The sequence below is a fragment of the Hippichthys cyanospilos genome, chromosome 8 (assembly GCF_059441005.1).
Source record: "Hippichthys cyanospilos isolate Australia breed blue-spotted pipefish chromosome 8, RoL_Hcya_1.0, whole genome shotgun sequence".
NCBI classification, from domain to species: domain Eukaryota; kingdom Metazoa; phylum Chordata; class Actinopteri; order Syngnathiformes; family Syngnathidae; genus Hippichthys; species Hippichthys cyanospilos.
The window spans coordinates 16,606,142-16,630,700 of record NC_142376.1 but is presented as its reverse complement, the minus strand read 5'-3'; the positions used below and the strand labels follow the sequence as shown (position 1 = coordinate 16,630,700).

At 38.0% G+C, this 24,559-nt stretch overlaps 1 protein-coding gene across 5 annotated transcripts in view; it reads right to left on the bottom strand.

Moving 5' to 3' along the window:
* Positions 1 to 2,256: 2,256 nt before the first annotated feature.
* The window catches only part of wdr27 (WD repeat domain 27), a 34,948-nt gene continuing 12,645 nt past the window's right edge, over positions 2,257 to 24,559 (bottom strand). For 2 of the 5 annotated variants that reach the window (XM_088421603.1, XM_088421604.1), the window contains exons 21-24: positions 21,494 to 21,591; positions 16,594 to 16,696; positions 13,101 to 13,199; positions 2,257 to 2,547 (exon numbers count right to left, since the gene is read on the bottom strand). In XM_088421603.1, the coding sequence (XP_088277729.1) occupies positions 2,434 to 2,547; positions 13,101 to 13,199; positions 16,594 to 16,696; positions 21,494 to 21,591 (414 nt within the window). In that variant the 3' untranslated portion in view covers positions 2,257 to 2,433. Of the gene's footprint in view, positions 2,548 to 13,100; positions 13,200 to 16,593; positions 16,697 to 21,493; positions 21,592 to 21,624; positions 22,069 to 24,559 lie in introns of those variants that run through there. The other 3 variants (XM_088421605.1, XR_015866401.1, XM_088421606.1) reach the window with 3 other exon arrangements.

Genomic DNA, 24,559 nt, shown 5'->3' with positions numbered 1-24,559 from the left:
TTTCGATCCTTGACCTGCCTCTGAGCTCAATGTGGGTAAACGGCTGGGAACAACTTGATGGGATTGTTTTTGTCTAATGACATCAATTTAGGGTTTGGAAAAATACAAATTGGGCTTTTGGTGGGTGTTATTTCTTTGACAAGCTCATGTACGGTAGATAATAATTACTCACCCGATTCATGTGCCAGATTTTGGTGACATAAACATACTATAACATATCACATTCAAACTCAAGTTAAATGGGAGGCAGCTCACAACCAGGTACTTTTCAAAGCACGTCTGATTTGGCAACATACATGTATATAGATGCATATACAGTAGCTTTTGTGCGACCTGGTATTTGGAAGTGCACATTATTCTGCTGACGATGAAAATCATCCTAGTTCTACCTGAAGAAAAACAGATTCAACCCATGAATCTGACACCATCACGCTTCACTGTAGTTATGGGTCGTTCCAGAAATGGAGGACATTTTGATTTCAAAACTCTTCAAAAATCAACCTTCAGTTTTTTTTTCTGCAACATATTGATCAGTAGTAGGTAATCAACCATCATAGGCGTGATTAGTACAGCCTACAGATCATTGCTACACTATTTATTACATGATTTTGTTAACAAAAAAAGATATATTGACTCTAATCACAGTAACAGGGTTTCAAATATGTGTTAATGTTAGCTTTTTCTCAGGAGGAGGCTAGCTATTACTGCTGACCTAGAGGACAAACCAATTTATGTAAAAAAGTAGAAGAAAAAAATCATTGTCTTATTCTGGGTATATGCATTGCAGTGTTGCCTAGAGTGAGACATTCAAGTAAGGTTAACTATTTTATAAAAAGATGCTAAATAGAAGAGAGGGCATAGCATTGCTCTAGGTGGTTTTTTGGACAACTGTTTCACAATGTCACCTCCAGCCTATCATGTCAGTCACTGTTTTCATCTTTTCTACCATGTCAAAAAAATTATGATAACAGGGTTGCATGCATGTTGTGGAACACGTTTTTTTTTAGATCTGGTCTCAGGATAAGTACACTTACTCAGAAACTGCGTGTTTTAGATGTGTATGTAGATTATTTAAAATTTGATGGGTGCGACATAAAATGTCCTCTAATTCTGAAATGACCCTTATGGTGTTCTTTTGGTTGTGAGCGGTATTGTGTTTGCACTAAACACACCATGCGGAAATCGGGCCTAAAGATCAATCTTGGTTTTAAACCTAAGCAAAACCACACTTGAAGTCTATTCACCACATGTTGGAAAATGTACGTAATATGAAGAAAGCTGCATGGGGGCAAAGTGGTTAGCACGTCCACCTCACGGTTCACCACAACAGTTTCCCCATGGCCAAGTGGCTTTTCTCCGGGTGCTTCAGTTGCCTCCCACAATTCAAAAAACATGCAACGTATATTGGACAGTCCAAATTGCCTTTAGTTGTGTTTGTGAGTGTGATTGGTTGTTTGCCACTGCGTGCCCTGTGATTGGCTGGACACCAGTGGGTGTACCTCACCTACTGCCCAATGACAGCTGGATAGGCTCAAGCACGCCCATGACGCGTGAGGACAAGTGGTTAAGAAAATGGACAATAAAAGCTTTGTTGAAAAAAACCTTTTATATTTGGTGCAAATGCAACAATGCATTATGCTTTGGGCCTGTTTTCCTTTTGCTTAGGGGGGGTTCAAGGTGAAGGGTATTATAAACGATTCCAAATAGCAGTCAGTGAGGGAAAAAAAATCTTCGGAAGGAAAAAAAGTCAGGAAACGCCTACTAGAACTGATGAATTCAACTTGATTTCTACAGCACTCAAACCACCCCTAAACCACCACAAGATGGAACATAGGTATGAGTTGCTGTTTTGAAGAGCTGTTGGAAAAAGAGGACCTAAGGCAATTTGCCTGAGATGAAAAAAGATGCGTTCAACAACAGCACCTGGAAGCACCTGGAAACCTGGAAGCCCAGGTCAATAGAATGAATGTACAAGGGCCACTGGAACTAAACACCATAACCTCTGTTGTGTTTTTTTATTTAGTGATATGTATATGTATTTGGGGTGAGTCAGAGGCACTAGAAAAGACAACAATGCTGTTCTAACTCCCATTTAACATGAGTGTGAATGTCACTAAGTACATTTTGAACATGGCCCCATCTCCTGGTATACAAATATGTCTAATTATTTTCTCCTTTCAATTTTTTTCTTTTTCTCCAGTAAGGTTGTACAAGTGTTATATCACAAAGGTGAAACATGTTTTGAAATTATTTTGGAGGTGTCATTTATTTTATACATCACAATAACCTGACATTTGAACAGGGTTGTTAATTTTTTTCATGTCCACTGCGTATGGGACCACATTACATCGAACGAACATTCATTCATCAGCATTTTTTAAATACACACCAGCCAGGATGGACTTCTGTGGACCTTGCAGAAACATCCCATGATTACAAAGGTGAATTAGACATGCTATGTGCAGCTGAGTTGATGTCACGAGATAGACGGTGTCCGCTGCTGGGGTCAAAGAGGCTTATCTTCCCATCCAGAGTCCCAGTCAGAAGCTGCAGAAAAATACATCAGAAACTTTATCATATTGATATTTAAGTAGAATAACAGATTACGTATTGGCTAAAGGGGAAGAAAGCACTTTGTGTCAAGATCAGTGGTGTGCCATCATTGAAGGAATAAACTTTGTAAAAATGCATAGAGTATTGTAGAAATGTTTTTCCAACAAGTTTTTTTCGCCCTTATTTATTTGTGTAGGACTTGCTTGGGCAGCCCAATTTTTTTTTTTTTTTTTTTTAAATGGGTCATTATTATAATTTTTCTGTCTGATCAGACTTCAGCTTCTGTGTGTTGTTGCTAGGCTAGCATTACATTCCAAAGGCCTTCAGACTCAATTTTGTAGGCCCCATTCAAATATAGATAGATTATTATTAATTATTATCAATATATTCTTATTATAATTATTATTATTAGTGAAATTGTTTAATTTTTCATTATTATTGTGTAATTTCTTATGAACACCATTATTATTATTATTATTTTTATTATCATCCATCCATTTCTAGAGCCGCTTATTCTCACAAGGGTCTCGGGCTTGCTGGTGCCTATCCTAACTGGCTTCAGAACTGGTTGTCAGCCAATCGCAGGGCACACAGAGATGAACAAACCAATTCCCCTGCCATGCATGTTTTTGGAATGTGGGAGGAAACCGGAGGAACATGCAAACGCCACACGGGAAAGCAGAGCGAGGTGGATTTGAACTCAGGTGCCTGTGAGGCAGACATGCTATTCACTGCGCCACGAGCCACCTTTTTTTAATTATCATTCTTATTATTTAACTTTTTCCTTAAGATGTTGAAACAATCATACAGTAACCCCTCTTTTTTTTTACGGTTAATGGGGACCAAAAATGCCCCGGGAAAGGGGAAAAACTGCAATGCATTGAGGGTGTGATAGGAGAGGCCTGGAGTAGCAAGGAATCACTGTTTTTCCATTTATATTTTCCAGGGCCTGCCAGAGGACATTTTTTTTGTCATCCTTTATTTGACAAATAAGAAAAGAACATGTGAATGTAGCTCAACTTATGGCGAACAAACAAGCTAATTGAGAAGCAAAAGTTCATCGCCCTCTTTCTAGATGGAGAGACAAACCACAAGGACAAAGCAAGCTCTTTCAATTAGTTTTCCTCTGGCCTTTCAGCTAAGAATGCACATCCCAAGTATTCTTAATCTGAGGATATTTGTTTGTTTACTGAAGCAGGCTGGCTGTGTGCACACAGACAATGTGCTGCTAATATTGAAGCGACAAGAAGGACAACAGGAAGATTTTAATGAAAGAAATCTTCCTGTATTCTTAATCTTAATCTTTTCTTAATCTAATCTTAATCTTAATCATTCTTAATCTTCAAGTATTCTTAATCTGAGGATATTTGTTTGTTTACTGAAGCAGGCTGGCTGTGTGCACACAGACAATGTGCTGCTAATATTGAAGAGACAAGAAGGACAACAGGAAGATTTTAATGAAAGAAAGGGTGCGTACCAAAATACTATGCCTTTTATGACGTTATTAGATAATAAGAAGGTAAACTGTTCAACTCTTGCGAGAAAATTTGAAGTTGAACACTGTAAATCACCCGATGTTAGTGCACGTAGTGTGGGTTCACTTCACACGTTAAGTCAGTGGCGTAAAAGTAAGTGCAAATTGTTGTGCAAAAGTAAATGCAAATTGTTGTGCAAAAGTAAGCGCAAATTGTTGCCCATCTCAATGTGCTGCCTGGCAATAACTGACGACAAGGGGGTGGGGAGTGGTACTCGGTGAAGGCTCAGGTCCAAAACTCACCGCTCGTCAACTGTAAAATTATATATTGGTAATACAAGTCATTCTGGTGCAGAAAAAATGGTACACATTCCCATGTCCCTATTCAATTACTATAGTACATCATAACAAGATGCTATGGAAAAATCTGCAGTTTTGCTAGAAGCTTGCACACGTGTAAACACACACAGAACCCACACAAGATACAGATGAGGCACATGCGCACACACACACTCACACAAGCACATGTTTATGCAATCACAGCGATGTTTCTTTGTAAAAGGAAGCATTACCTCATTTCTAACAGTCAGCAGATCAACTTTCATCTCAGCACTGAGTGAAAGCAGCAATTTGACAAGTGCATTATATAGAATACGATGATATATTTTACAGAATTTACTTTTCCAGCACTAGTCACAACAAAACAAATTTAATTGACCCGTAGTCAAGTAATATCCTAAAATGGAAAACTTGGATATGAATGTTTAATAGTTTTGTGGTACATTCATTAAATCACTTAAAATATTTAACTTTCACACCTTGCTAATCATTGCAGTCAATTTTGATACTTATTTTCTCAAAATTTTAATCGTAACGCTCTATGGTGAGACTTGTGGCCCGATCATGAGTATAAATGTTGTGTATTCCAATCAGGGGTTAAAGTTTCCCTTTAGTTAAATGTCAAGTATGGTCTGCAGTAGAGCATCTTTTCAAACACGTGAACAGTCGGAATGTGGGGGGGAACGACAGTATCTGCCAATTAGTGATAGGAAACACATTTAGCTCAACAACAGACCACCATATTTCTCATGCACATTTTAACGCGCTTTGACGTACACAAATCTTCAGCGAGTAATGCTGCTGTAGCCAGCAGCAGTCTGAGGAGGATTCTAATGTCATACCCAACTGTATTTCAGTGCTGAGCAAACAACTAGTACACCTGTAATTGACCAGTTTATGAACACAAATGACAGCTTGGTCCATAAATGAGATATTGACACAATTCTCATTTCTTTGGCTTGAAAGTGTACTTACAGAAATCCCAAATTGAAGTCTTGATGGGTAAAGGCAGAAATATTGTAGAGTTTGCTAAATATCTAGTGTTCTAGTGTCTAGTGTAGTGTCAATTAGTGTGTCTCGTTCTGTATTTGCCAAAACAGTTAGTCTCAAATCACCCATGTTACTTTTAAAGTTTGAAAATCCAGTGTTGCTCCAAACACCAAATTGATCCCTTGCAAAAAAAAAAGGCATTCACAGCAGAAGTGTTTGCCAGGTTTAGCACCCCAGAAAAGTCCAGTGAACGGCCCTGTTTGCCCAGCCAGTAAAACAGAGAAGACGAGCTCATGCCCTGACCAGAAAAATGGCCACTTATAGTGCGCTGATTGGAAGTAGTGGACAAAATACGTTCCCACGCCCACGTTCTACGTCTTTAACGTAGACCAACCAAGCCACAAACCAACAGCTTGGTTGCTGAGCATAGTATGTGATTTGTGAGGCCTCTAGATGGCGATCTTATGACTCGATTGGCTATTACAACTGTCTATTAAGTATACGGCCACTCACATATCCAGAAGTTGCGCAGAAGCCTGCAACTTTTGCGGCAAATGCCCAAGCCCCTGCCTGGGTACAGTTAGATTTCATACTGCCAAGCAACGCAAGTTACCTGAATTGGCTAAAAACTCCAACTTAAAACTACCACACTGGCAGGAACGTAACCAAATGGATATAATAAGACTATCATTTTATATATAAAAATAAGTATATTTATTTAGTAAAAATAAATTTAAAATGAAATTGACTTTCATTATGGTTATTATAATTATTATAGTTTATTAAAGTTATGATAATGATGTCAGGTTATGTTAGGCCAGCAGAGAATGCCTTGCTGGCCCTGACGGCCCACCACTAAATAACTGATCTAAGAAAGCATTTCACTATTTTTTTTTACTTTTTCACCGTGACTTCCTGTTCATTGACCTTAATCCTGAATCGCCTCTGCCCCTGGCTGCTGCAGTATACGCTCAGGAGTTGAAAGGGTCAGCAAGCAGCTTCATTAGCAAGAACAGCAACAGGTCTGACATGTTACCTATGGCGTTGAAGCATAAACTAAAGTGTTGAGATTGTTTTACCTTTGTACATTTGCAGCAAGCATCTGTAATCAGACACATTCCATCTAAGCACCCCCGACCTTTGTTCACTGAGACTAACTTGAGCAAAGCTGACGACGACTGGCTTTTAAGGGTCACAGATCAGACCCTTTTTTTTTTCAAGCACTGTTTCAATGTAGATGTGAGGGTAAAGCTTGCCTTCCAACTGTGTGACTTCCCAGGATTTTTAGCTTACAAAAAAAGAACAGTTTACATTGATACGATCTTGCATGAAAAATTTACCAGCGGGGTCATAAATCATTATGTAATAAGTTATGACAGTGCCAGATTAATGTTTATAGAGTTATGGTGACTTGTGAAATTTGTTTTTCCCTTTTGAGAGGGTTTTACAAGAAGTGGTCTTTTATATTGTCAAGACACAGCCTTAGATATGAGAGGAAGTTGCAGCATTTTTAATAGTTATACTGAACTCTCCCTCTAAGCCATAAATCAAAGTAAAAAGCTGCAAGACGTGTCATCGACATTACACAATCTAAGTTATTGCTGGGCAAGCTTCCTAGACACCTGGGGAAAAACATACTACATACACATAGTTCAAAGTAGGAACAAATGTGGGTTTAATTTTATGATGGCTTCTATTCAAATATTGCCAAAAGTGTCAGCAAATAGTGTTAAATGCTGTCAATTGGAATCATACAAAGTGTCCGTTAAGTGAGCTTTTGAATGAATAAAATGCAATGTTCATCCTCACGGATGATTTAAATGAGCACACGGAGAGCACAGACTATGACCAAAGTAACAGAATGTTCTGTACAGACGGAAATCAACATGCACATGAGAGACGGGAGACGACGCCGTAAGTCATCTATGAGACATGTGCTACATCACAGAAAGACATGAGAAGCACTATAGCATCTATGCATTAGATAGCATATATGTGCATAACACAAAATAGCTTGAAATTGCCATGTCAGGTACTGAGACCTGGGGAACCTATCCCATGAACACAATGTGCCATATTTTTCAATCATTTACACTATTGGTCAGCCCATACATGTATATGTGATTTTAATTTTTTTTTGACCAATCTAAAGTGTTGTAAATTGCTTGCTCACTTTCACAAAGCAAAGATAATGGGTGAACAAACACGTTTTAGGTTACCTGAAAAATTAAGAGTTTGGAGATCCGAGAATTCCATTCAAGGCTAGCGATATGTTTTTATAATGTAAACAGATAAAAAAAATCAGATTTACCAGTAAAATATGAATTGGGCAACAGACTACAGTGTGAGCACAGCATCTGTTAAGAAGGAAAATGATCATCTAAAATAATCTATTGATTCTTAAATTGACCATTTGTCAGTTTCTGCGGTCATTTAAAGCCAACATGCTCTACAGTATGAACATAGCCCCGGACATGAAGGTTGAATGAACATCTAAGATAATCTGTTGATTCTTCACTTGACCGTTTTTCAGTTTCTCTGGTAATTAGCCAGGAGCACATGAGGTGCCATCGGCGTTCAGTCAACGCTGGCGCTTGGTATTTTACCATTGCCGCCTAGTATGTGGGGCCGTTTTTCTAGACCATTGATATCCAAATAGTTAGATAATTTTGGTGCTCTGTGTGCAAGGAACGTGAGCCAACAACGCATATGGCGATTGGCCTTGGGCGTGGCACATGCGCTCTTCATACACAAATTAGGCACCGTCAACTAATTCCTACTCCGAGAGTATGAATTAATTTATCTTTGGCAAAATTACACCTGCCTATAGCGATGTCAAGACAGAATGAAAAGACAAGGACAAACACCTCAGAGCTAGTTGTCTTGAATGGTTACATGATCCCATACACATGATCAGTGTGCCTCCCGGCGCTTACTAGGTCAGTGTTGGGTTTCCGGAGCTGTTCTAAATGGGTACACGGAAATGGGTACACGGATCGGCCGGAGCGTCAGGCAGGAGAATTGGATACTGTATACAAGCAAGATGTGAGAGTTGTTTGCTGACTGAGGATTAAATGACTTCATTCCACTAGTGGAACCTTCTCAAGGTTTGATCTTTTGCCCCAGATATTATTTTTTTAAAGTTTTTCCTTGCCCTTTTGGGAACCTAGTGCAAGGAATGCCGTTGTGGATTTGTTAAGCCCTTTGAGACTCTTTTGATTAAGGGCTATATACATAAATTTGACTTGACATTCATTGAACATGGTGAGTTTTTTTGTTTTTGTTTTTTGTTTTCTAAAATTGCTGGTTCAGCAGCGTGATTGAAACGACCACTGTAGCTAATGTTTACAGTAGTCTTGTTAATCATAACAGCAACAAACAAATGGGTGCATTGCTTACATCATGGAATCTTCTCAAAACACTCCTACTACTGTTGGGACATTAGAGTGAATTTTTCAGATCAGACATTTTGAGGCATCAGTCTGGTCTGGACTAAGTGTCCTGCGACTGAACTCAATTTCCAGTTCCTGTAGGTGACACAATACTTTTTCTCACATACTTTATCGGCTTAGAAAGAATCATGGCTTCCTCTTTAACGCTGTTCCACCTCTTCTGAACACATGCCTGCCGTTCTCATAGAAGTTCTGTCTCGGCTCGGTCTGAGTCTCACTCGGATGTGACATTCTGGAAAAGGAGGCTCTGTATTTGCTGTCTGAGCATCAAGTGGAGAGCATTCCTGGGGCAGGAAAATGAAAATAGGGGCAAGGTAGTGGGAATAATTTCAAATGCCAACTGGCCACAAATGAAATAATGCAATGAAGAAAGCAGAGGGGGACGCCAGCTGCATTTTTTTTTTCCAGACTGGAAAGAGCAAAGATGATACATGTGGACCCTTGGGGACAAGAGCCAATGGGATGATTCACTTGGTCTTCCAAAAAGGGGGGTGGCGGGTGGAGGACTGACAGAACATCTGCTGGGTGTCATGAAGCGGTCATAGCTCTCTGAACTAGTGCAGCTAACGCTACAGATACTCAATCGACAATGTAATATTTAAGAGTATGGTCTGAAGAAAAGTACACATGCAAAAACGCAATTGAGAGGTGCCCATGTGAATGGGTGCAGATGGCAAAGGGGAAGGAAAGATGCATGTCTCGTTGTTTCATAAACAAGGATCCCTCCCTCCACTTTCCTCCATTTAAGGCAACAAAAATATCTGTGCCTGGAAGGCACATGTTGTTTCCCAACTACTAAGAAAATACAATAATTTGCATTTCTGAATCAAAATGTTAATGACTTACTGAGTTCGGCTGTCAAACTCAGCAAGGCAGAGGCTGTTACCAGGCTGACATAGAATGAATGTTATCTGTAACCATGCCAACATGATATTAACCCAACATGTTTTTTTTCTTTTTTTGCCCACATGAGGCAAGAAAGCACTCGGAGGACCAAATCTGCCATTACAGTGTCGTGAGCTCTAAATTCTGACTCAATTGAACATGACATCACAGTGGACATAAGTCTTTAAAAAGTGTAAAAAATAAAAATAAATCCATAAATCAACTTTGTCATTTTTTAAGATGCAAGTTTCAATGTGTAGCATTTTATAGTCTGGAAATCATGGTACAGATCTCGAGATTTGTCAGATGTACAGGTATCTCGTATATGACTTCTTAACTTGTAAATTCCATAATCTAGCTTGGTTCTGAGAACTTTTGTGAATATTCCAATCCTTGTATGAGACATGTCTACTCAAGTCAGCCAATGGACAAAAACACACTTAATTATGTAGCTCTCATATTTTACAATATGTAGCCAATATAAAAACAGCTTACCACATTGGTTCTTTGTGTGCATTTATCTCCTACCCTGATGTGTTAACCTTTTATTGAGCCAATTTTTTCTTCATTGGAATTGGAAATGGATCAAAAAAGCTCTTTCCACTCAAACAAGGAGGTAGCAGATTATTTAAGAGATGAACTGTGTCATTTGACAAGTGTGTTTGCATGATTGAAAGCTTTGAGCTCAAACTGGCTCGGGCTTGTCCAGCATCATCCCTCAGTAATGCTGCTGTAGGCCTAGAATGTCTGTTATTTCCCACAAAGCACTGATCTACATTCCCCTGCTCAGATCACATTCATATCCTCTTATAATTTCAGACATTAGCAACAAATGTACTAATGTTGTGCAATCTTCAATTTGATATCCATTCATTAATATTCATTTTAAATCTAAAATTAATTACAACAACTATGTGCATTAACTACTGAATATTGTGTTTGGACATTAACAATTCATTGTGAATTTTACACCACAAATCCACTTTTCTAAACCACATATGGCAAAGAAAGAAAATTGGGACAGTGAAATGCAAACAGACGGCAACAATTTACACACTTTTCCAGCCAATTGTATAGATTTTTAATGTGATGATGATGTTTTCCATCTCTGGTGTGGAACATCACGAGACAAACTATCATCAGCTTCAGATTAGAAAACAGAACGGTAACCCAAATAAAACACAGGCTCCCTCAGGCTATTTCCCTTGTATGACCCACTAACCTGTTTCTCAGAGCTGTTTGTTCATTTGCCTTGAGCTAACTACACTTTGCTTTGTCTCTATATGTGACACTGAAACATGTACCGGTACATTCCCTACGACGGAACGTAGCACCAAATTGTATTGGCTTTGAGGTATTGCTAAAAATGGAACTCTCTCATGCAAAAAAAAACAAAAAAACTGAAGAATCTAACAAACATTTATACAAAAAATTAATTTACACATGTATGCCTCCTGAAATCCTTACAGTATAATATGAAATTACAACTCAACAAAGTGGCAGTCAAATGCTGGGATTTCTCAAAAGAATGTTAAGCAGCAAATACTCCAAACCTGGGGGATTGAACCACTGACTTGGATCTGGTGGTCTTTTGAGTATTAGCCGTGGAAAACATGAGTGGTAAATGAGTGGAAAATATGCATTGCATTATCTGTCTGGGCCTTGCGGTGGAGAGTTCTCACAGCAGTAAATATGAACAACATCTGGCCTAGAGATATGGCCTCAAAAAAGCAAGATGAGCACAGGTTGGGTGAACTCTTTTGATGTTGTGTTTCCCTGTAGAGAATAGTTTTCCCAAAAACATTACACTAGCAGAGTTAATTTTCTGGACTTATTCATAAAATAACATTGTTTGTCAAATTTAACAAGAAGCTACTTTATTAAATAGGGAAATATTTCATTGATGCATAACAAATGGCAAATAATTGGAGTAAAGGGGAAGGAAATTTTACAATTCCTGTAAAAACGGGCCAATGTTGTAAACTGAATAATGTTTAGGATCGTCATAAGTTCACCCAATCATTAAAAGACACCAGCCCTCAATGAAAGTTGTAGAATAGTAATTACAATTATTTATACTCCTTCATAGGAAAAGATGATTGCATTTATCTTTAGTAACATAGCTGGGTAAAAACTTTGGAAACATGTTTCAACTAATACGGTCGCTTAAATTAACTCTTAAAAATGCACAGCTGTGAACTGAAAGTCATTACAGGTCATAAAGCATCACTCACAATTTAAAGCTGCAGGAAAAAAAAATGTGCAAAGTTGTCATTCTGGTAAAGGGTTGATTTTTTTTTTTGAATATGTTGCTGCATAGTGTGGATAGCTTTGGTAATAATTTCCAATGTTGGAATAAAAGAAAGACATTGGTTTTGAAGGTGTTTCCAAACTTTTGACTGGTCCGCAAGGTCAAAGGAAAAAAAAAGTCCTTATGCATCACGTGCCATTACAATTGTCCCTCCGTGGTACTCGCACAAATTATCCACCCTATACTGCTTAGTATAAGCGATAGTAATGTTGACCAATTATGTGGCACTATCAAAATAACTATTCAAGAGTAATGTAACTAACATCTGTCAAATTCAAAGAAAGAAGAATGTATAGCATGAATTGACAGGATTTTATGAATATTTTAAATATTTTGAATAATACTATTATTTTAATAAGATTTAAAATGTATGCGTGCACATCATTTTTACTAGTTGGCCTGGTCTTGACTGAATACATATTCCCGTTATTTCTTTAACCGCCTGATATTAATTAAGAGTGAGAATTTTATTGCTAAAATAAATTAAATAATTAAAAAAGAATGTAAAAAAGTGATTGAATGTATATTGGTAAATGAATAGTTTGCCTTAGTAATATGAAACACTATTTCATCTCTAGCAACTCATGCATAGGAAAAAACTTAAAGAGAGCATGCATACTTTTTGCTCATGCTACAATATTAAAAAAAAAAAAAAAAAGTTATGACAAAGAGCAATTAGGTACTGATTGACAACGTGTGCTTCCCAACAGTTCAGATTACTGTATTTCAGCCAGTCAGTGGCCAAGGATTAAATTTTCCACTTGGGAATTTGAATGAACCCTTATGTTGTGTGATACACAAAGACTTGTAGACTTCTAACAGGTGATCTCGATGCCAAACAACAACAGATCTTATGGAAGAGTGGGAGGAATGAGCTATTATACCAGACAGTAAAATATTGTTCATGTGCCTCTGAAATACTAATCTTAATTATTTAGTGATCTTTACTTATTTGCCTTTTGACTCTATGGTTCCCACACCAATAACGATAATCATCAAACAGCATTTAGAGCGTGTAACTACTAATGCCTGGAATGTGTATATCTATGTGTATTTACCACAGGGTTAGTTAACTCTAAATCATCTCATCTCCTACCTGTGGAGTGGCAGGGTTGAAGGCCACACTGAGCACCGTCTCAGAGTGTCTCTGGAGCTTGTGGAGGTAGCTGCTACTTCTTATGTCATACACATATGCCTGAAATCAAGATGATGGACTAAATGAACACCTGCAACTGAGGCCTATTATGGAGATGAGAACATGAATATGTATCAAAATTTGTGTAAGTGTCTCCCCAGCAACTGAACATAAATCAAAGTATCCCCAAAAAGAACATCACATACAGTACCAAGATTTCATCACAACATCCGTAAAGCTGATATATTTTGAGAGTGATACTGTACAAACTTTCTGAAATGTAACATGCATTCATGTTGAAAAGTCTTTTCTATCACCAACATTTTGTTTACCTTTTCATGCATGTGTTATGTAGGTAGCTGAATTTTTAAATGTGAAAAGTCTTCATACTATATATATTCAAGACAAATTTACTAACTTGTAACTGTACGGTTGTCCCTCCCCCATTTCACTGTGGTCTCATGGAGAGACACAATTATATTAGCGGTGCCCAGAAGTCTAATTAAAGTGAAGCCTGTAACTGACCAAACATGATAACAATCACAGTTTACACTATAAGGTAGGGTAGTGTAAAAGTATTTTGTAATAAATTGCAATAATTCATTACAAAATACCTTTACCTGCATGGTCGTGACAATGATGTAGTTGTCATCTACTTGATCATTACCTCACGGCGTGACCAGCATTTATGTAAAGAAAAATGCGTTCTTTTTTTAAGCAAGATCAAAACAAACATGCTGACGAAGTTGTCAAAAATGTTCGTAAGTCGCCAAGTTTGGTTGAATAAAAGAGTAGATGGACAATGATTCATTTTTTGATGTCAAAAAACAATGCATCCAAAGGACGCCTGTTCATTTGAAAGTATGTGTCCTGGTCAAACAAGATGCGTCTTGGATGCAGGTACCCAGGAAATGAGAGCACTGTATAACACCCTTAATTTTAGGGTAAAATTCTGGTCTTTTCTTTGTTACTGTGTGTAAGACACACCAACACTTTGGCAATAATGTAAAAACTATAGCAAAACAGAATAAATCTGAATGCAGCTTCAGTGTAATGTTGAATGCACTCCATACAGTTATTTTTCTTTTTCCTCGCGGCGCAGCTTGAGTTCTTTTTGCCATAAATACCCGAAGTTGAGCACCATGGTGCTCCATTATTGTTTATGATTGTGTATATGCCAAAAGATCACAATTAAAAAATGAGTCAAATGGAGAAAACTGAGTTCTCTAACTGGTGCACACAGCTCAATACCTTTCCACTGTTAATTGAATCAGTTGGAGACATCATAAACTCTCTGCTTTAGTCATATTCCTGTGTGTAAAGAAGTATTGTCCTCGGACGTTAGTTCAGTTTACTTGGTTTTTTTGTTTTTTTTTAAAATTGAAAATAATGCTGAAACAACCTCTGCGAACACGAGCTGCTGTTAGCTGCAACAGGCACTGGCTGTTAACAGCCAACTGACGTCCGCTCTATAGCTTGTCCACTTATGGTAATTATTTTAAGTAAAAATACGACCAATATGAAAATGTGCATCTGTGCGTTAAAACCCGGCATATGTGGCTGACGGATCAATCTTCCTCTGATGGTGTCAAAGAAAAAAAACAAAAAAAACCAAATCTTTAACTTACCTTTCATGGTATGCACCATACTTTTGGCCTTCATTTTTAGGAAAAAATACATCTGATAGTTTGGGAATTACGGTAAGCTGTTTGTTGACATCCTGAATCATCGGTTGAATGTGTTTTCAGAACAAAGTTGTGGGTTGAATGTGTTTTCAGAACAAAGTTGTGTTGTTTGTATCGGCAGTCAAGAGCAGCACTTGTGGTCAAGGACAGCTTGTTAGGAACACTTACATTGAAGATGTGAAGATTCTCAGAGATATGAATTTATGAATCATTTGCCCAACTTTTTTCCTTTTCTGCCTGCAATCATCAAGCTTTAAGAGCCTTGTGCTTGCTTGAGTGCACCAAGCAGATACAAACAGATTTGGAGATACATGTTCTCTACCAGACGACGACTCATCAGATTCCTGCAGCTGTTTTGTATTGGGATTCTCCGAAAAAGGATAAAGGAAAACTGGAAAACCATCCATGGGTAGAAGGTTTCCTCTCCAAGGCTTGTGATACATTTGCTGTCTAACAGGGCATGACTTGACTGCTGGGGACATTTTGTCAATTCAATGTAACGTGAGACCTCAGACATCTCCATTTATAAGAACAGCAGAGCAGCAATTTAGCTTACGCTAATTCAATAATTTCGATTCATTTTATACTTTTTCTTTCCGTTGCCTGTTCTGCATATTCTGCTAGGATAGAGGGTAAGCTGGAATCTATCGCTGACTTTGGGCAAGAGGCAGTATATATCCTTCCCTGGTTGCCAACCTGATATTTATATTACTATTATTGTGGGAGCAGTACTTAGAAAAAAAAAAAAAAAAAAAAAAAAAAAAAAAAAATATATATATATATATATATATATATATATATATATATATATATATATATATATATATATATATATATATATGTAGAATCTGCTTAGCTTATCTTTAACAGCAACACACATTTGCTCGCAGTATTTTCAAATCTTCGCATTGTCCAAATAAATGTTAAAAAGTGAATATTTCCTTCCACTGAGTTTTACTCAAACAAACAGCATAAAAAGAAACAGTACATTTTCCAAAAGACTTTGAAGGCAAGTGTAAGTCACTGTCTGGAAAAACAATTTCAAAACACTATTTCAACATGATGTTGAGTCGGACTTTGGAAAAAGGTCTGAGACCAATTAAAAGTGTCGACGTCAAGTTAAAAAAAAAAAATCTTGTGTTGTAAAATCTTGTGTTAAATCTTGGTGTTAAATTGGAAACCCCAAACACATCACTGTGGGGCAATAGAATGTCATGATTTTTCCCATCCAATCAGTGAAAAAAATTACAATACGGAAAAAAACATTCATTCACCACATAACTGGTAGTACAATGATATAACATAGTATTGAAATACGACCGTACAAATAAAATGGAACAAAAGCAAAGAAGCTTTGTATTGTGTTGTTATTTGAGTTCAGAGTTTTGAGTTTCTGAATATTTCAACAATTAAGTACTTTAAAGAGTTCATTACTTTTTTTTTTTAGCTAAACAAATCCTAAACGTATATTGGCAAGTATGAAAATGTCCTGTATATAGACTCTATATTCATCAAATTTCTGATATATTGGCCTAGATTAAGATGCAATTTGTGCATTGAATTACATGTTGTGAAACCACATCGTAACCACACAGTGATGGCACAGGTCTTAATCGTCCCGTAAATCAAATGTTCATCCAGAACCTAAAATGACTTCATTCACAGGCACTCTGTGGTTTTTCTTTCCTTTTTGCTTTGTTAGCTGATTTTCAGGCATTAATTTGTCACTTTGAAGGGCACACGGAAAATTTTATGTAGCTACTACTTACACATCTGTCCTCTGAGCCGCACGCAACGAATCGACCACACGGCGAAAAAGCAGAAGAGCAGGAATGGCAACGGTTCACATGGTTGTCGTAACGGCGTACACACCTGAGAAGATGCGTACAATGGGAAGGAATTCTGAGTTATACAAAACAAAGGGGATGCAGTACTAATCATTTACCTGAAAAAACTACTTCATCTTCCACGAGAGTCAAGTATCAAAATATGTCAAATTAACTTTTTCTGCTTTGAAATTTAACCCAATTTAGCAGGGGACTAGGTATTTAAATGAGCAAAAACAAGAACAAACAATTTCAACGTTCACATTATGACTTGACGCCATAGTATACCTCACAAGACCTACAGATGAACTATGATAATTGTGTTTTACTTTTTCTTTGGCTTTTCATGTCACAAGGTGATGACATTCAAAGTACTAATACTGGGTTACTAATAATTCAACATGAACATATGCATCATTGGTAATTGATGGAGTGTTTCAATATTGTACCATGCATTTAAAGGTCAGTTATTTGAAAGATGGATATCCAGGACAGTGCTCCTTGTGCACTACAGCATGATTTATGTGTAGGTACGCTTAGATCATAGCAGCACACAACGGAAACCAACTGCTGCCTCAGCCAATGTTTTCTTTACATTTCACAAAAATGTGAATCTGTGGTGGTGAAGAATTTGACCGTGGCTAAAATAAAATGCAGGAAAGAGGAGGCAATGGATGACAAATGGCTGCCTGTCACCACATGCTGGGCTGTGCGCTTGCTTTGCAACAGCATGAAATGTCTTTACAATGCCACTGACAGCTATTTGAGCTAAGGTCTCGCTATATAAACTGAAATGTTGGCAGATTCAAGCCTGAACCGGATCTGGTGAGAACATGCCTTTGACATTCATGTTGTTGTAATCAAACTGAGCAAAAATTAGGTCAAAGACATAGGCTACTGAATTTCCAATATGAAAGTGGAGAGAATTATAATATATAGTGTACTTTTTAATAGACCATTGCAGTTTTTTTTCAACATCATAGTTGTAAAATGTTCTTGGAGTTGTTTCAAAAAGGTGCCTTGCTGGTACATCTGAGGAAATAGGTCACACTGACTGTGACTTCACCTGTATTTCTTTTGACTTCACCTGTCTCTGTCTTGCGAAGGTCCCTCAACAGAAATGGTTTAAAGTGACAATGTGTAGAATTTAGTGACCACCCTACCTTCACCAAGTTCTCCTACTCATAGTGCAAATAATGTCAGCCTCCTGTTAGGTAGGCGCGATGTATGTAATATATCACAGTTTACTTGAACTACAATTATACGAAAAAAAAAAAAACGTTAACACATCATACAAAGATGTCACACACAAGACGTCTTGACCATTATCTTTAACAGTCTCAACATTGCATTTTAATTACTTTAAATATTGTGACCTACTGACCGGTAGAAAGATGCCCAGTATCTTTGAATTAATAACATACATCCATTATCCTGACTGCTTATCCTCACAAGGCTGGCGGGCAATTAGAAAACAAATAATTAATAACATATCAAATTGTATTCACATGGAGTTAGTCAGAAATCGGTTGAAAACTGAGACATAGCGACCCATGAGTAATCCACGGCCAATTAAGTTCTAATCAGACTCCTTATTTTATGCACCTTAGAAGCAAGAAATAACACCAAAAAAGAAAATATTTCCAAGCCAAGATATTCCCTGCCCAAAATACGATGAAATGGGCTGCCGCCAAGCTAACCCATAATCCTTAAAATCGTAAGTGGTGGAGAAGGGATGCAGGCATGGATGCATGCATACATGAACACTTGAGGGACAGTTCATCATTTTTGTATTTACCAAGTAATTTTTACTGACACAAAAATACATTTGAACATTTAGTGTTAAAACACATTGAGTGGAACTAGTTGGCGACCGAAAGGGGAAAAAAAAAAGTTAACTGAAAAAACATCCCTTCTGGATCCCCTGGGGAACATCAAATAGCACTGTCAACTATGCTGGCATGAGTTCAAGCCCAGTTAGACAAAACGAGAAAGGTATTTCCCAGTACTGTGACCCAGTTAAAAACAGTAAATAGAGAAAACAGACACTTAAAAATAAAAATGTGAAGTACAGTGACATATTATAGCGGTGACAACATGTCAAGTAAATGGGAGCTAGTAAAACTTGGGAGATATAAGAAAAACAGGAAGAGAGTAGCACTGTTGGGAGTAAAACCTAAATTCTGAAACAGTCTGTTGTCTTTGACCTCACAGAGGAACTTTCCCATTTGGTGGGAAAGGTCCACATATCGAATGTCAAATGTGACCCAGCTCTTACACTGTTGTCCAATACTAATTTTGAACTGTTGAATGAAAAACATGTGGAGATGTAAAAAAAGATGACCCAACCGATCAACACAACTCTGACAATAAGCAGTGTACCCAGTTCGAGTTTAAACACTTCTTTGGTTTTTAAGGTCCCCTCCATGAGCCGTCACCTTACCGTGGGGAGGGGTTTGCATGTCCCAATAATCCGAGGGGCAGAGTTGTCTGGGGCTTTATGCCCCTGTCAGGGTCACCCATACCCACGGCAAATAGATCCTAAGTGAGGGACCAGATTAAGCACGGTTCATAGAACCCATATAATGAGTAATAATAATGGACACAGGTTTCCCTTGCCAGGTTTCCCTGCCCCCTTTGGAACCAGGCCTGGGGGTGGGACTTTTTGGCTAGCGTTGGAGCCGGGCATAATCCAAAAAGGCAACGTGGGTACCCCTTCCCTATGGGCTCACCACCTGTGGGAGGGTCCATCGGGGTCGGGTGCAGTGTGAGTTGGGCAGCAGCCAGGGATGGGGACCTCCCATTTCCAGTTGCAGAAGCTGGCTCTCGGGACATGGAATGTCACCTCTCTGACAGGGAAGGAGCCTGAGATGTGTATGAGGCAGAACATTTCAGAATAGACTAAGTTTGGACTTGCCTCCACACACATCTTAAGTTTTGTTGCCAATCCTCTTGAAAGGGGTTAGACTTTCTTCCACTCTTGAGTTACCCACGGTGAGAGGAGCAGAGCAGGAGTGTGCATACTTATTGCCCGGCTCGACGCCTGTACAACGTGGTTCACCCCGGTGGATGAGAGGGTAGCCTCCCTCTGCCTTTGGGTAGGGGGACGGTTCGTGACTGTTGTCTGTGCCTTTGCACCAAACAACAGTTTTTGGAGTCTTTGGAGGGTGTGCTGCTGCGGACTGCTCCCTCTGGGTACTCCCTTGCTGAGGGATTTCAATGCTCATGTGGGCAATAAAAATGAGACCCGGAGGGGCGGGATCCTCAGCAGGATCCACAAGGCTGCAAGGAAGTTCACCCAACCAGTCTACATGGGTAGGTTCTATACTGGGTGTAAACTGGATTTCCATAGCGTCATCATAAATTCGTGCTGTTAATACCATGCAATATTTTATTTGATATTTTAAAATATATTTATACTATTCCTATTTTCTCAGCCTCCCAAAGAATGGGGATCAAGGAGATGACAACCAGATTATTGTTATGACCATGCTTTCGGAGTAACTTCAGATTAAAATTGTTTTATTTTGAAGCATTGTGTGTTGTCTTTCCTTACAACCAGCCGCATCATGGCTCATCGAGACACATGCTAATTTCATCAATTAAAAGAAAAAAAAAACCCTTCAGAGCACACATAACACGTGCTACTTAAAACTATCAGTGGTTGCAATGAGAAGATGATGATGATGGATGCTATATGTAAATTCATTCTATTTTAATAGATTTTACTGCAACATTTGGTAATAGCCATTGTTCTTTTTTTTTTTTTTTTTTTTTTACGCGATTTTTGAGACTCCGAACATTTCTATTGGGACCAATTGTTTTACAGTACAGTTATGTGAGTCTTGGGGACCCAACAGTTTTCAGAGGTAAAATGACCATTGAATCATATTTTTCTGGAAAGATGTTTGGCTGGAAAATAATCTTGAGAGATCATTTTGATATTTGGTGAGGTCAAGAGGTATACAGTCAACAGCTATGTTTAATAGAAGAAGTAAACCCATTATGCAAAAATAAATCAAATAATTTTGTGCTAAACAGCTCTGTAGCCTTAGGAAAACTACTTATCATTGGTGCATATGTGGGAAATTGTTCAGTTTGCTATTGGGAGGAGTAAGATACATTTTGTGAAAAAAAGTTACTTTTTCTGATGTTTCTAATTTTGACCTAATTCCTCAGTGATGGATACACTGAGGATGCAATTAATGAGGCCAGTAAGATGTTCCTTCTTTAATGTCAAAAAAAAAATGCCTGTTAAACATTATTTTCCTTACTATTTATAGTTTTTTTCTACTCTATTTTCTTTTAATTTCATTTCTTGTCTTTAGACACATTGTTTTATTTGTAAAATAAGTTCTCTTACCAACAACAGTTTTGGCTGTCAAAACTCAAACCTTCCTAAGAGCGGTTTCCGCTTTCTAGTGTGAGATGGAGCCATCTCGTGTGATGTCGCAAAAACTATGAAAAAAAAAATTCTTGGCTCTGTGTCACGTGTTCAAGAATATGACCAAGCATTTTGATGTATTTTTGCTAACCTCACTTTTGTCCAATGAAAAATATGTTATTCTTGAGAAAATATGTTTGTAGATGGTTTCAACAGACCACAAAAAAACAAAACAAGAGGCATATGCATTATCAAATCTCTTCCCTTAACATCAAGCCAAGTTAAGAATGCTTTAGTTTAAAGTATTTCTGATCGGTATATATAAACACAATATTTTATTTTGTGCAAAATAAGTTTTCAATTTAATTTGTTCAATTTATTGAATTGAATTGCTACTGGCTTATACAAAATCAAAATGAATTTGGTCACCTATATTTAAAAAAAAAAGTTAACACTAACCGAAGGGTGCGAAGATCCCACATCTTCAAGCCATCCGTAACTGCACTGGTGAGGAAGAGGTTATAGGATTCTGCTGCCTGTGTGCTGAACATTGAACCCTGTGAAGCATACACAAATGGAGAAAAATGCCTCGTCAGGACACGCATCACTCAAATAGTTTGCGACTTAGCTTCTTAGAATATCAAGTGCTGGAAACTACTTTTGCAATATAGTCTGTATAAGCAAACGGCTTCCAAATATTTTATTCCTCGCACAATATTGTGCAGAGAAATAGAACTGAAGCCAATGGTAGTGAAGCTGGAATGTGAGATGTTTTCTTTTCAACAATTTGTTTTCCATCCTTGATCCTCCACAGAGATCACACTCTGTAAGATATAAAGTTTCCACAGCACACATATGGCATCCCTACCAACTTATCAGATGAAGCATAAAAGTGTGTCTGAAATAGAGGGAGAGGTTTCGTGTTTGGATTTCCATTAAGAGTGTGAAAACGGGTGTCTGAGAGGGCATTTCCAGTTCAGTTTTCCGAGAAGTCCTCTGCGCTTCTGCTTTGATGAGTTCCAGGTGAGGTTTTACTGAAAAGACAATGGAAATTTCAATAGGGGAATGTTGTTTCCCATGCTGCAGTTCTTCAGATTGGTCAGCTTTGACACGAAAGCAAGGTAAATGATAAGCGACTTCATGTGTCCAGGCTGAGGCAATCCTGACGATCCTCTCTGGTATTACCCCTCGAGCACCCATTGATGCAATAGCTCAGCTGAAACAACACTGTCAACAATGATGGTGCACATTAGCTGGCGTGACAGTAAAGGGGCACCTGTGAGGGTAGGGCGTACACAACACACGAACGCATTCATTTGATCCATGCCACTGGCTGCAGTGTATCTAGCTAATCCAGAAAGAATGGGATGCAACCGCACGGGGTAATGAGGTACAAGCGCTGCCAAGGTTCACACATTTATTTTGGTGAGGATCTTGAGAATGATTAGTGGTGGGCATTTTACATTTTTTGCTGGTCCATCAGTTGTCAGTCGTTGGTGCCCCGCCCGGTCTGTCATTGCCGGTCTGCCGTTTCTTTCAGAGCATAACTTATGATCGTCATTCTGTCGTTTTGTCAGCCAATCGTTTGGTCTGTCACTCACTTCTGTCCTCCTCAAAGAATAAAAAAACTCTCCGTCATCTTACTAAAAAATAAAAATGATTAAACCTCTGAAAAAAATCATATTAAACTACTTTACACAGCTTGGCCTTAAAGGGGCCGTAACATGACAAGTTTTAGAAAAGATGGCATGGCAGCTACACAGTCAGAGCAAACGAGATGTTTTACTTCCTGGTTAGAAAAATAGGTACCATAAAACTCAGATTCAATTAGAAGTAAAATTGTTAATGTCCCAAACATAATTTATATGCACACATTACACTGTGGAAAGTGCTTAAATATTATGTTACGGCCCCTTTAAGTAAAAAGCAAAAGCTAAGTCTTCACTTCAATCATCCAAACTAAATAAGATGAGTGTGAGACAAAATAAACTAATCATACACCACAAATGTGTAGTGTGTGTTCCCTTGGCACTGCACTAAGCAATCATGTCCACATGGGAGCATACATATCAAACAGCATGTATGTTCAATTTGTGCTGTCAGGACTATAGACTGCAGATAGCAATTACATTCGCTAGAGACCACACACACACACATCATTGTGAATCACATTCACTCGGGAGCACACACAAACTGCTGTGATTCAGGCACATTTATCTTTCTGGGCATTTTTTTTTCAGAAATGCTAGCATAAAACTAAATTCACTTGATACATATTACAGTGTTCCATTTCGCCTGTGTCCCTGCATCCACGATGCATAGCTTTTGCCAGGGGACACATACTTTCAAATCAACATGCTTCCCTCGGACGCATTGTTTTTTTTAATACATCAAAATATTAATCATTGTCCATCAACTCTTTAATTCAACAAAACTTGACGCCTTATGAACATTATCAACAACTTTGTCCGTCATTTTGATCCTACTGAAAAAAGTAACGTAATAAATGTTATGATTTATGATGTTGTACTCATATAAGACAGTATTTTTGAAAAAAATATATGAAGTTGTTGTTTTAAATAATAGATTAATAAATAATAGAATAATAGATCAGAATAGATTTTCCTCCATGCGCCCACAATCTTAAACAAGTTTGACACCCCTGCTCCGGATAGTGCAGTAGTTCTCAAATGGTTTACCTTCAGGAGGAAAAACATTTTCCCCATCATCAAGTTGTGGGACACATTTTTAAAACATTCACAATTATTTCACAGAAAAAATGCACAGTGGACTTGTCTGTCCTGACAAAGATTCTGGGATCTTCTAAAAAGTAACTTAAGGCCCAAAGCAAATGATGATGGACGCTACATGTAAGAGAGATCAGAGTCACTTTTGGATGTGCCCATTGGTTACTTGAATGCCATCACCTCCCAGGCATCTCAGAATGCTTTGCTCAACTATGTGTAAGCAATTCATTCATTGAAATCATATTAATAACACAAAACTCTTAAAACTTAATTCTAAAAATTGCTTTTTACTTTAGGCCTGTATAATGATTGCACTTTGCAAGATTGTGTACTACAGTATCTAATTCATTCATTAAATTGACATCCGATGTGGGCTACCTTCAATATGGATTAAATATGGCTCAGTGTTCCATACTAATGCTCTACCACTCAGCCAATAATTCCTGGGTTCATACATGTATGGTTGCTGCCTATTTAGACTGTGTTTACACTTCCATGCTCCCAAGTACCATGATTCTCCAAATATAATACGCACATTTTTTCCTAAAAATGAAGGCCAAATGTATAGGTGCATCTTATAAACGGTTTTTTTTGGGAGGAGAATTGCTCTGTCAGCCACACAAGCCGAGTTTTGTCACATGTGCATTTTTATATCGGCTTGTTTTCTTTCTTACAATAATTACTGTAAAGGTACGAGCTAGAGACTGCTCTTGGCTGTTAGCTGCCAGTGCGTGTTGCAGCTAACAGCAGCTCATGCTAGCTGAGGTTGTTACGTCAT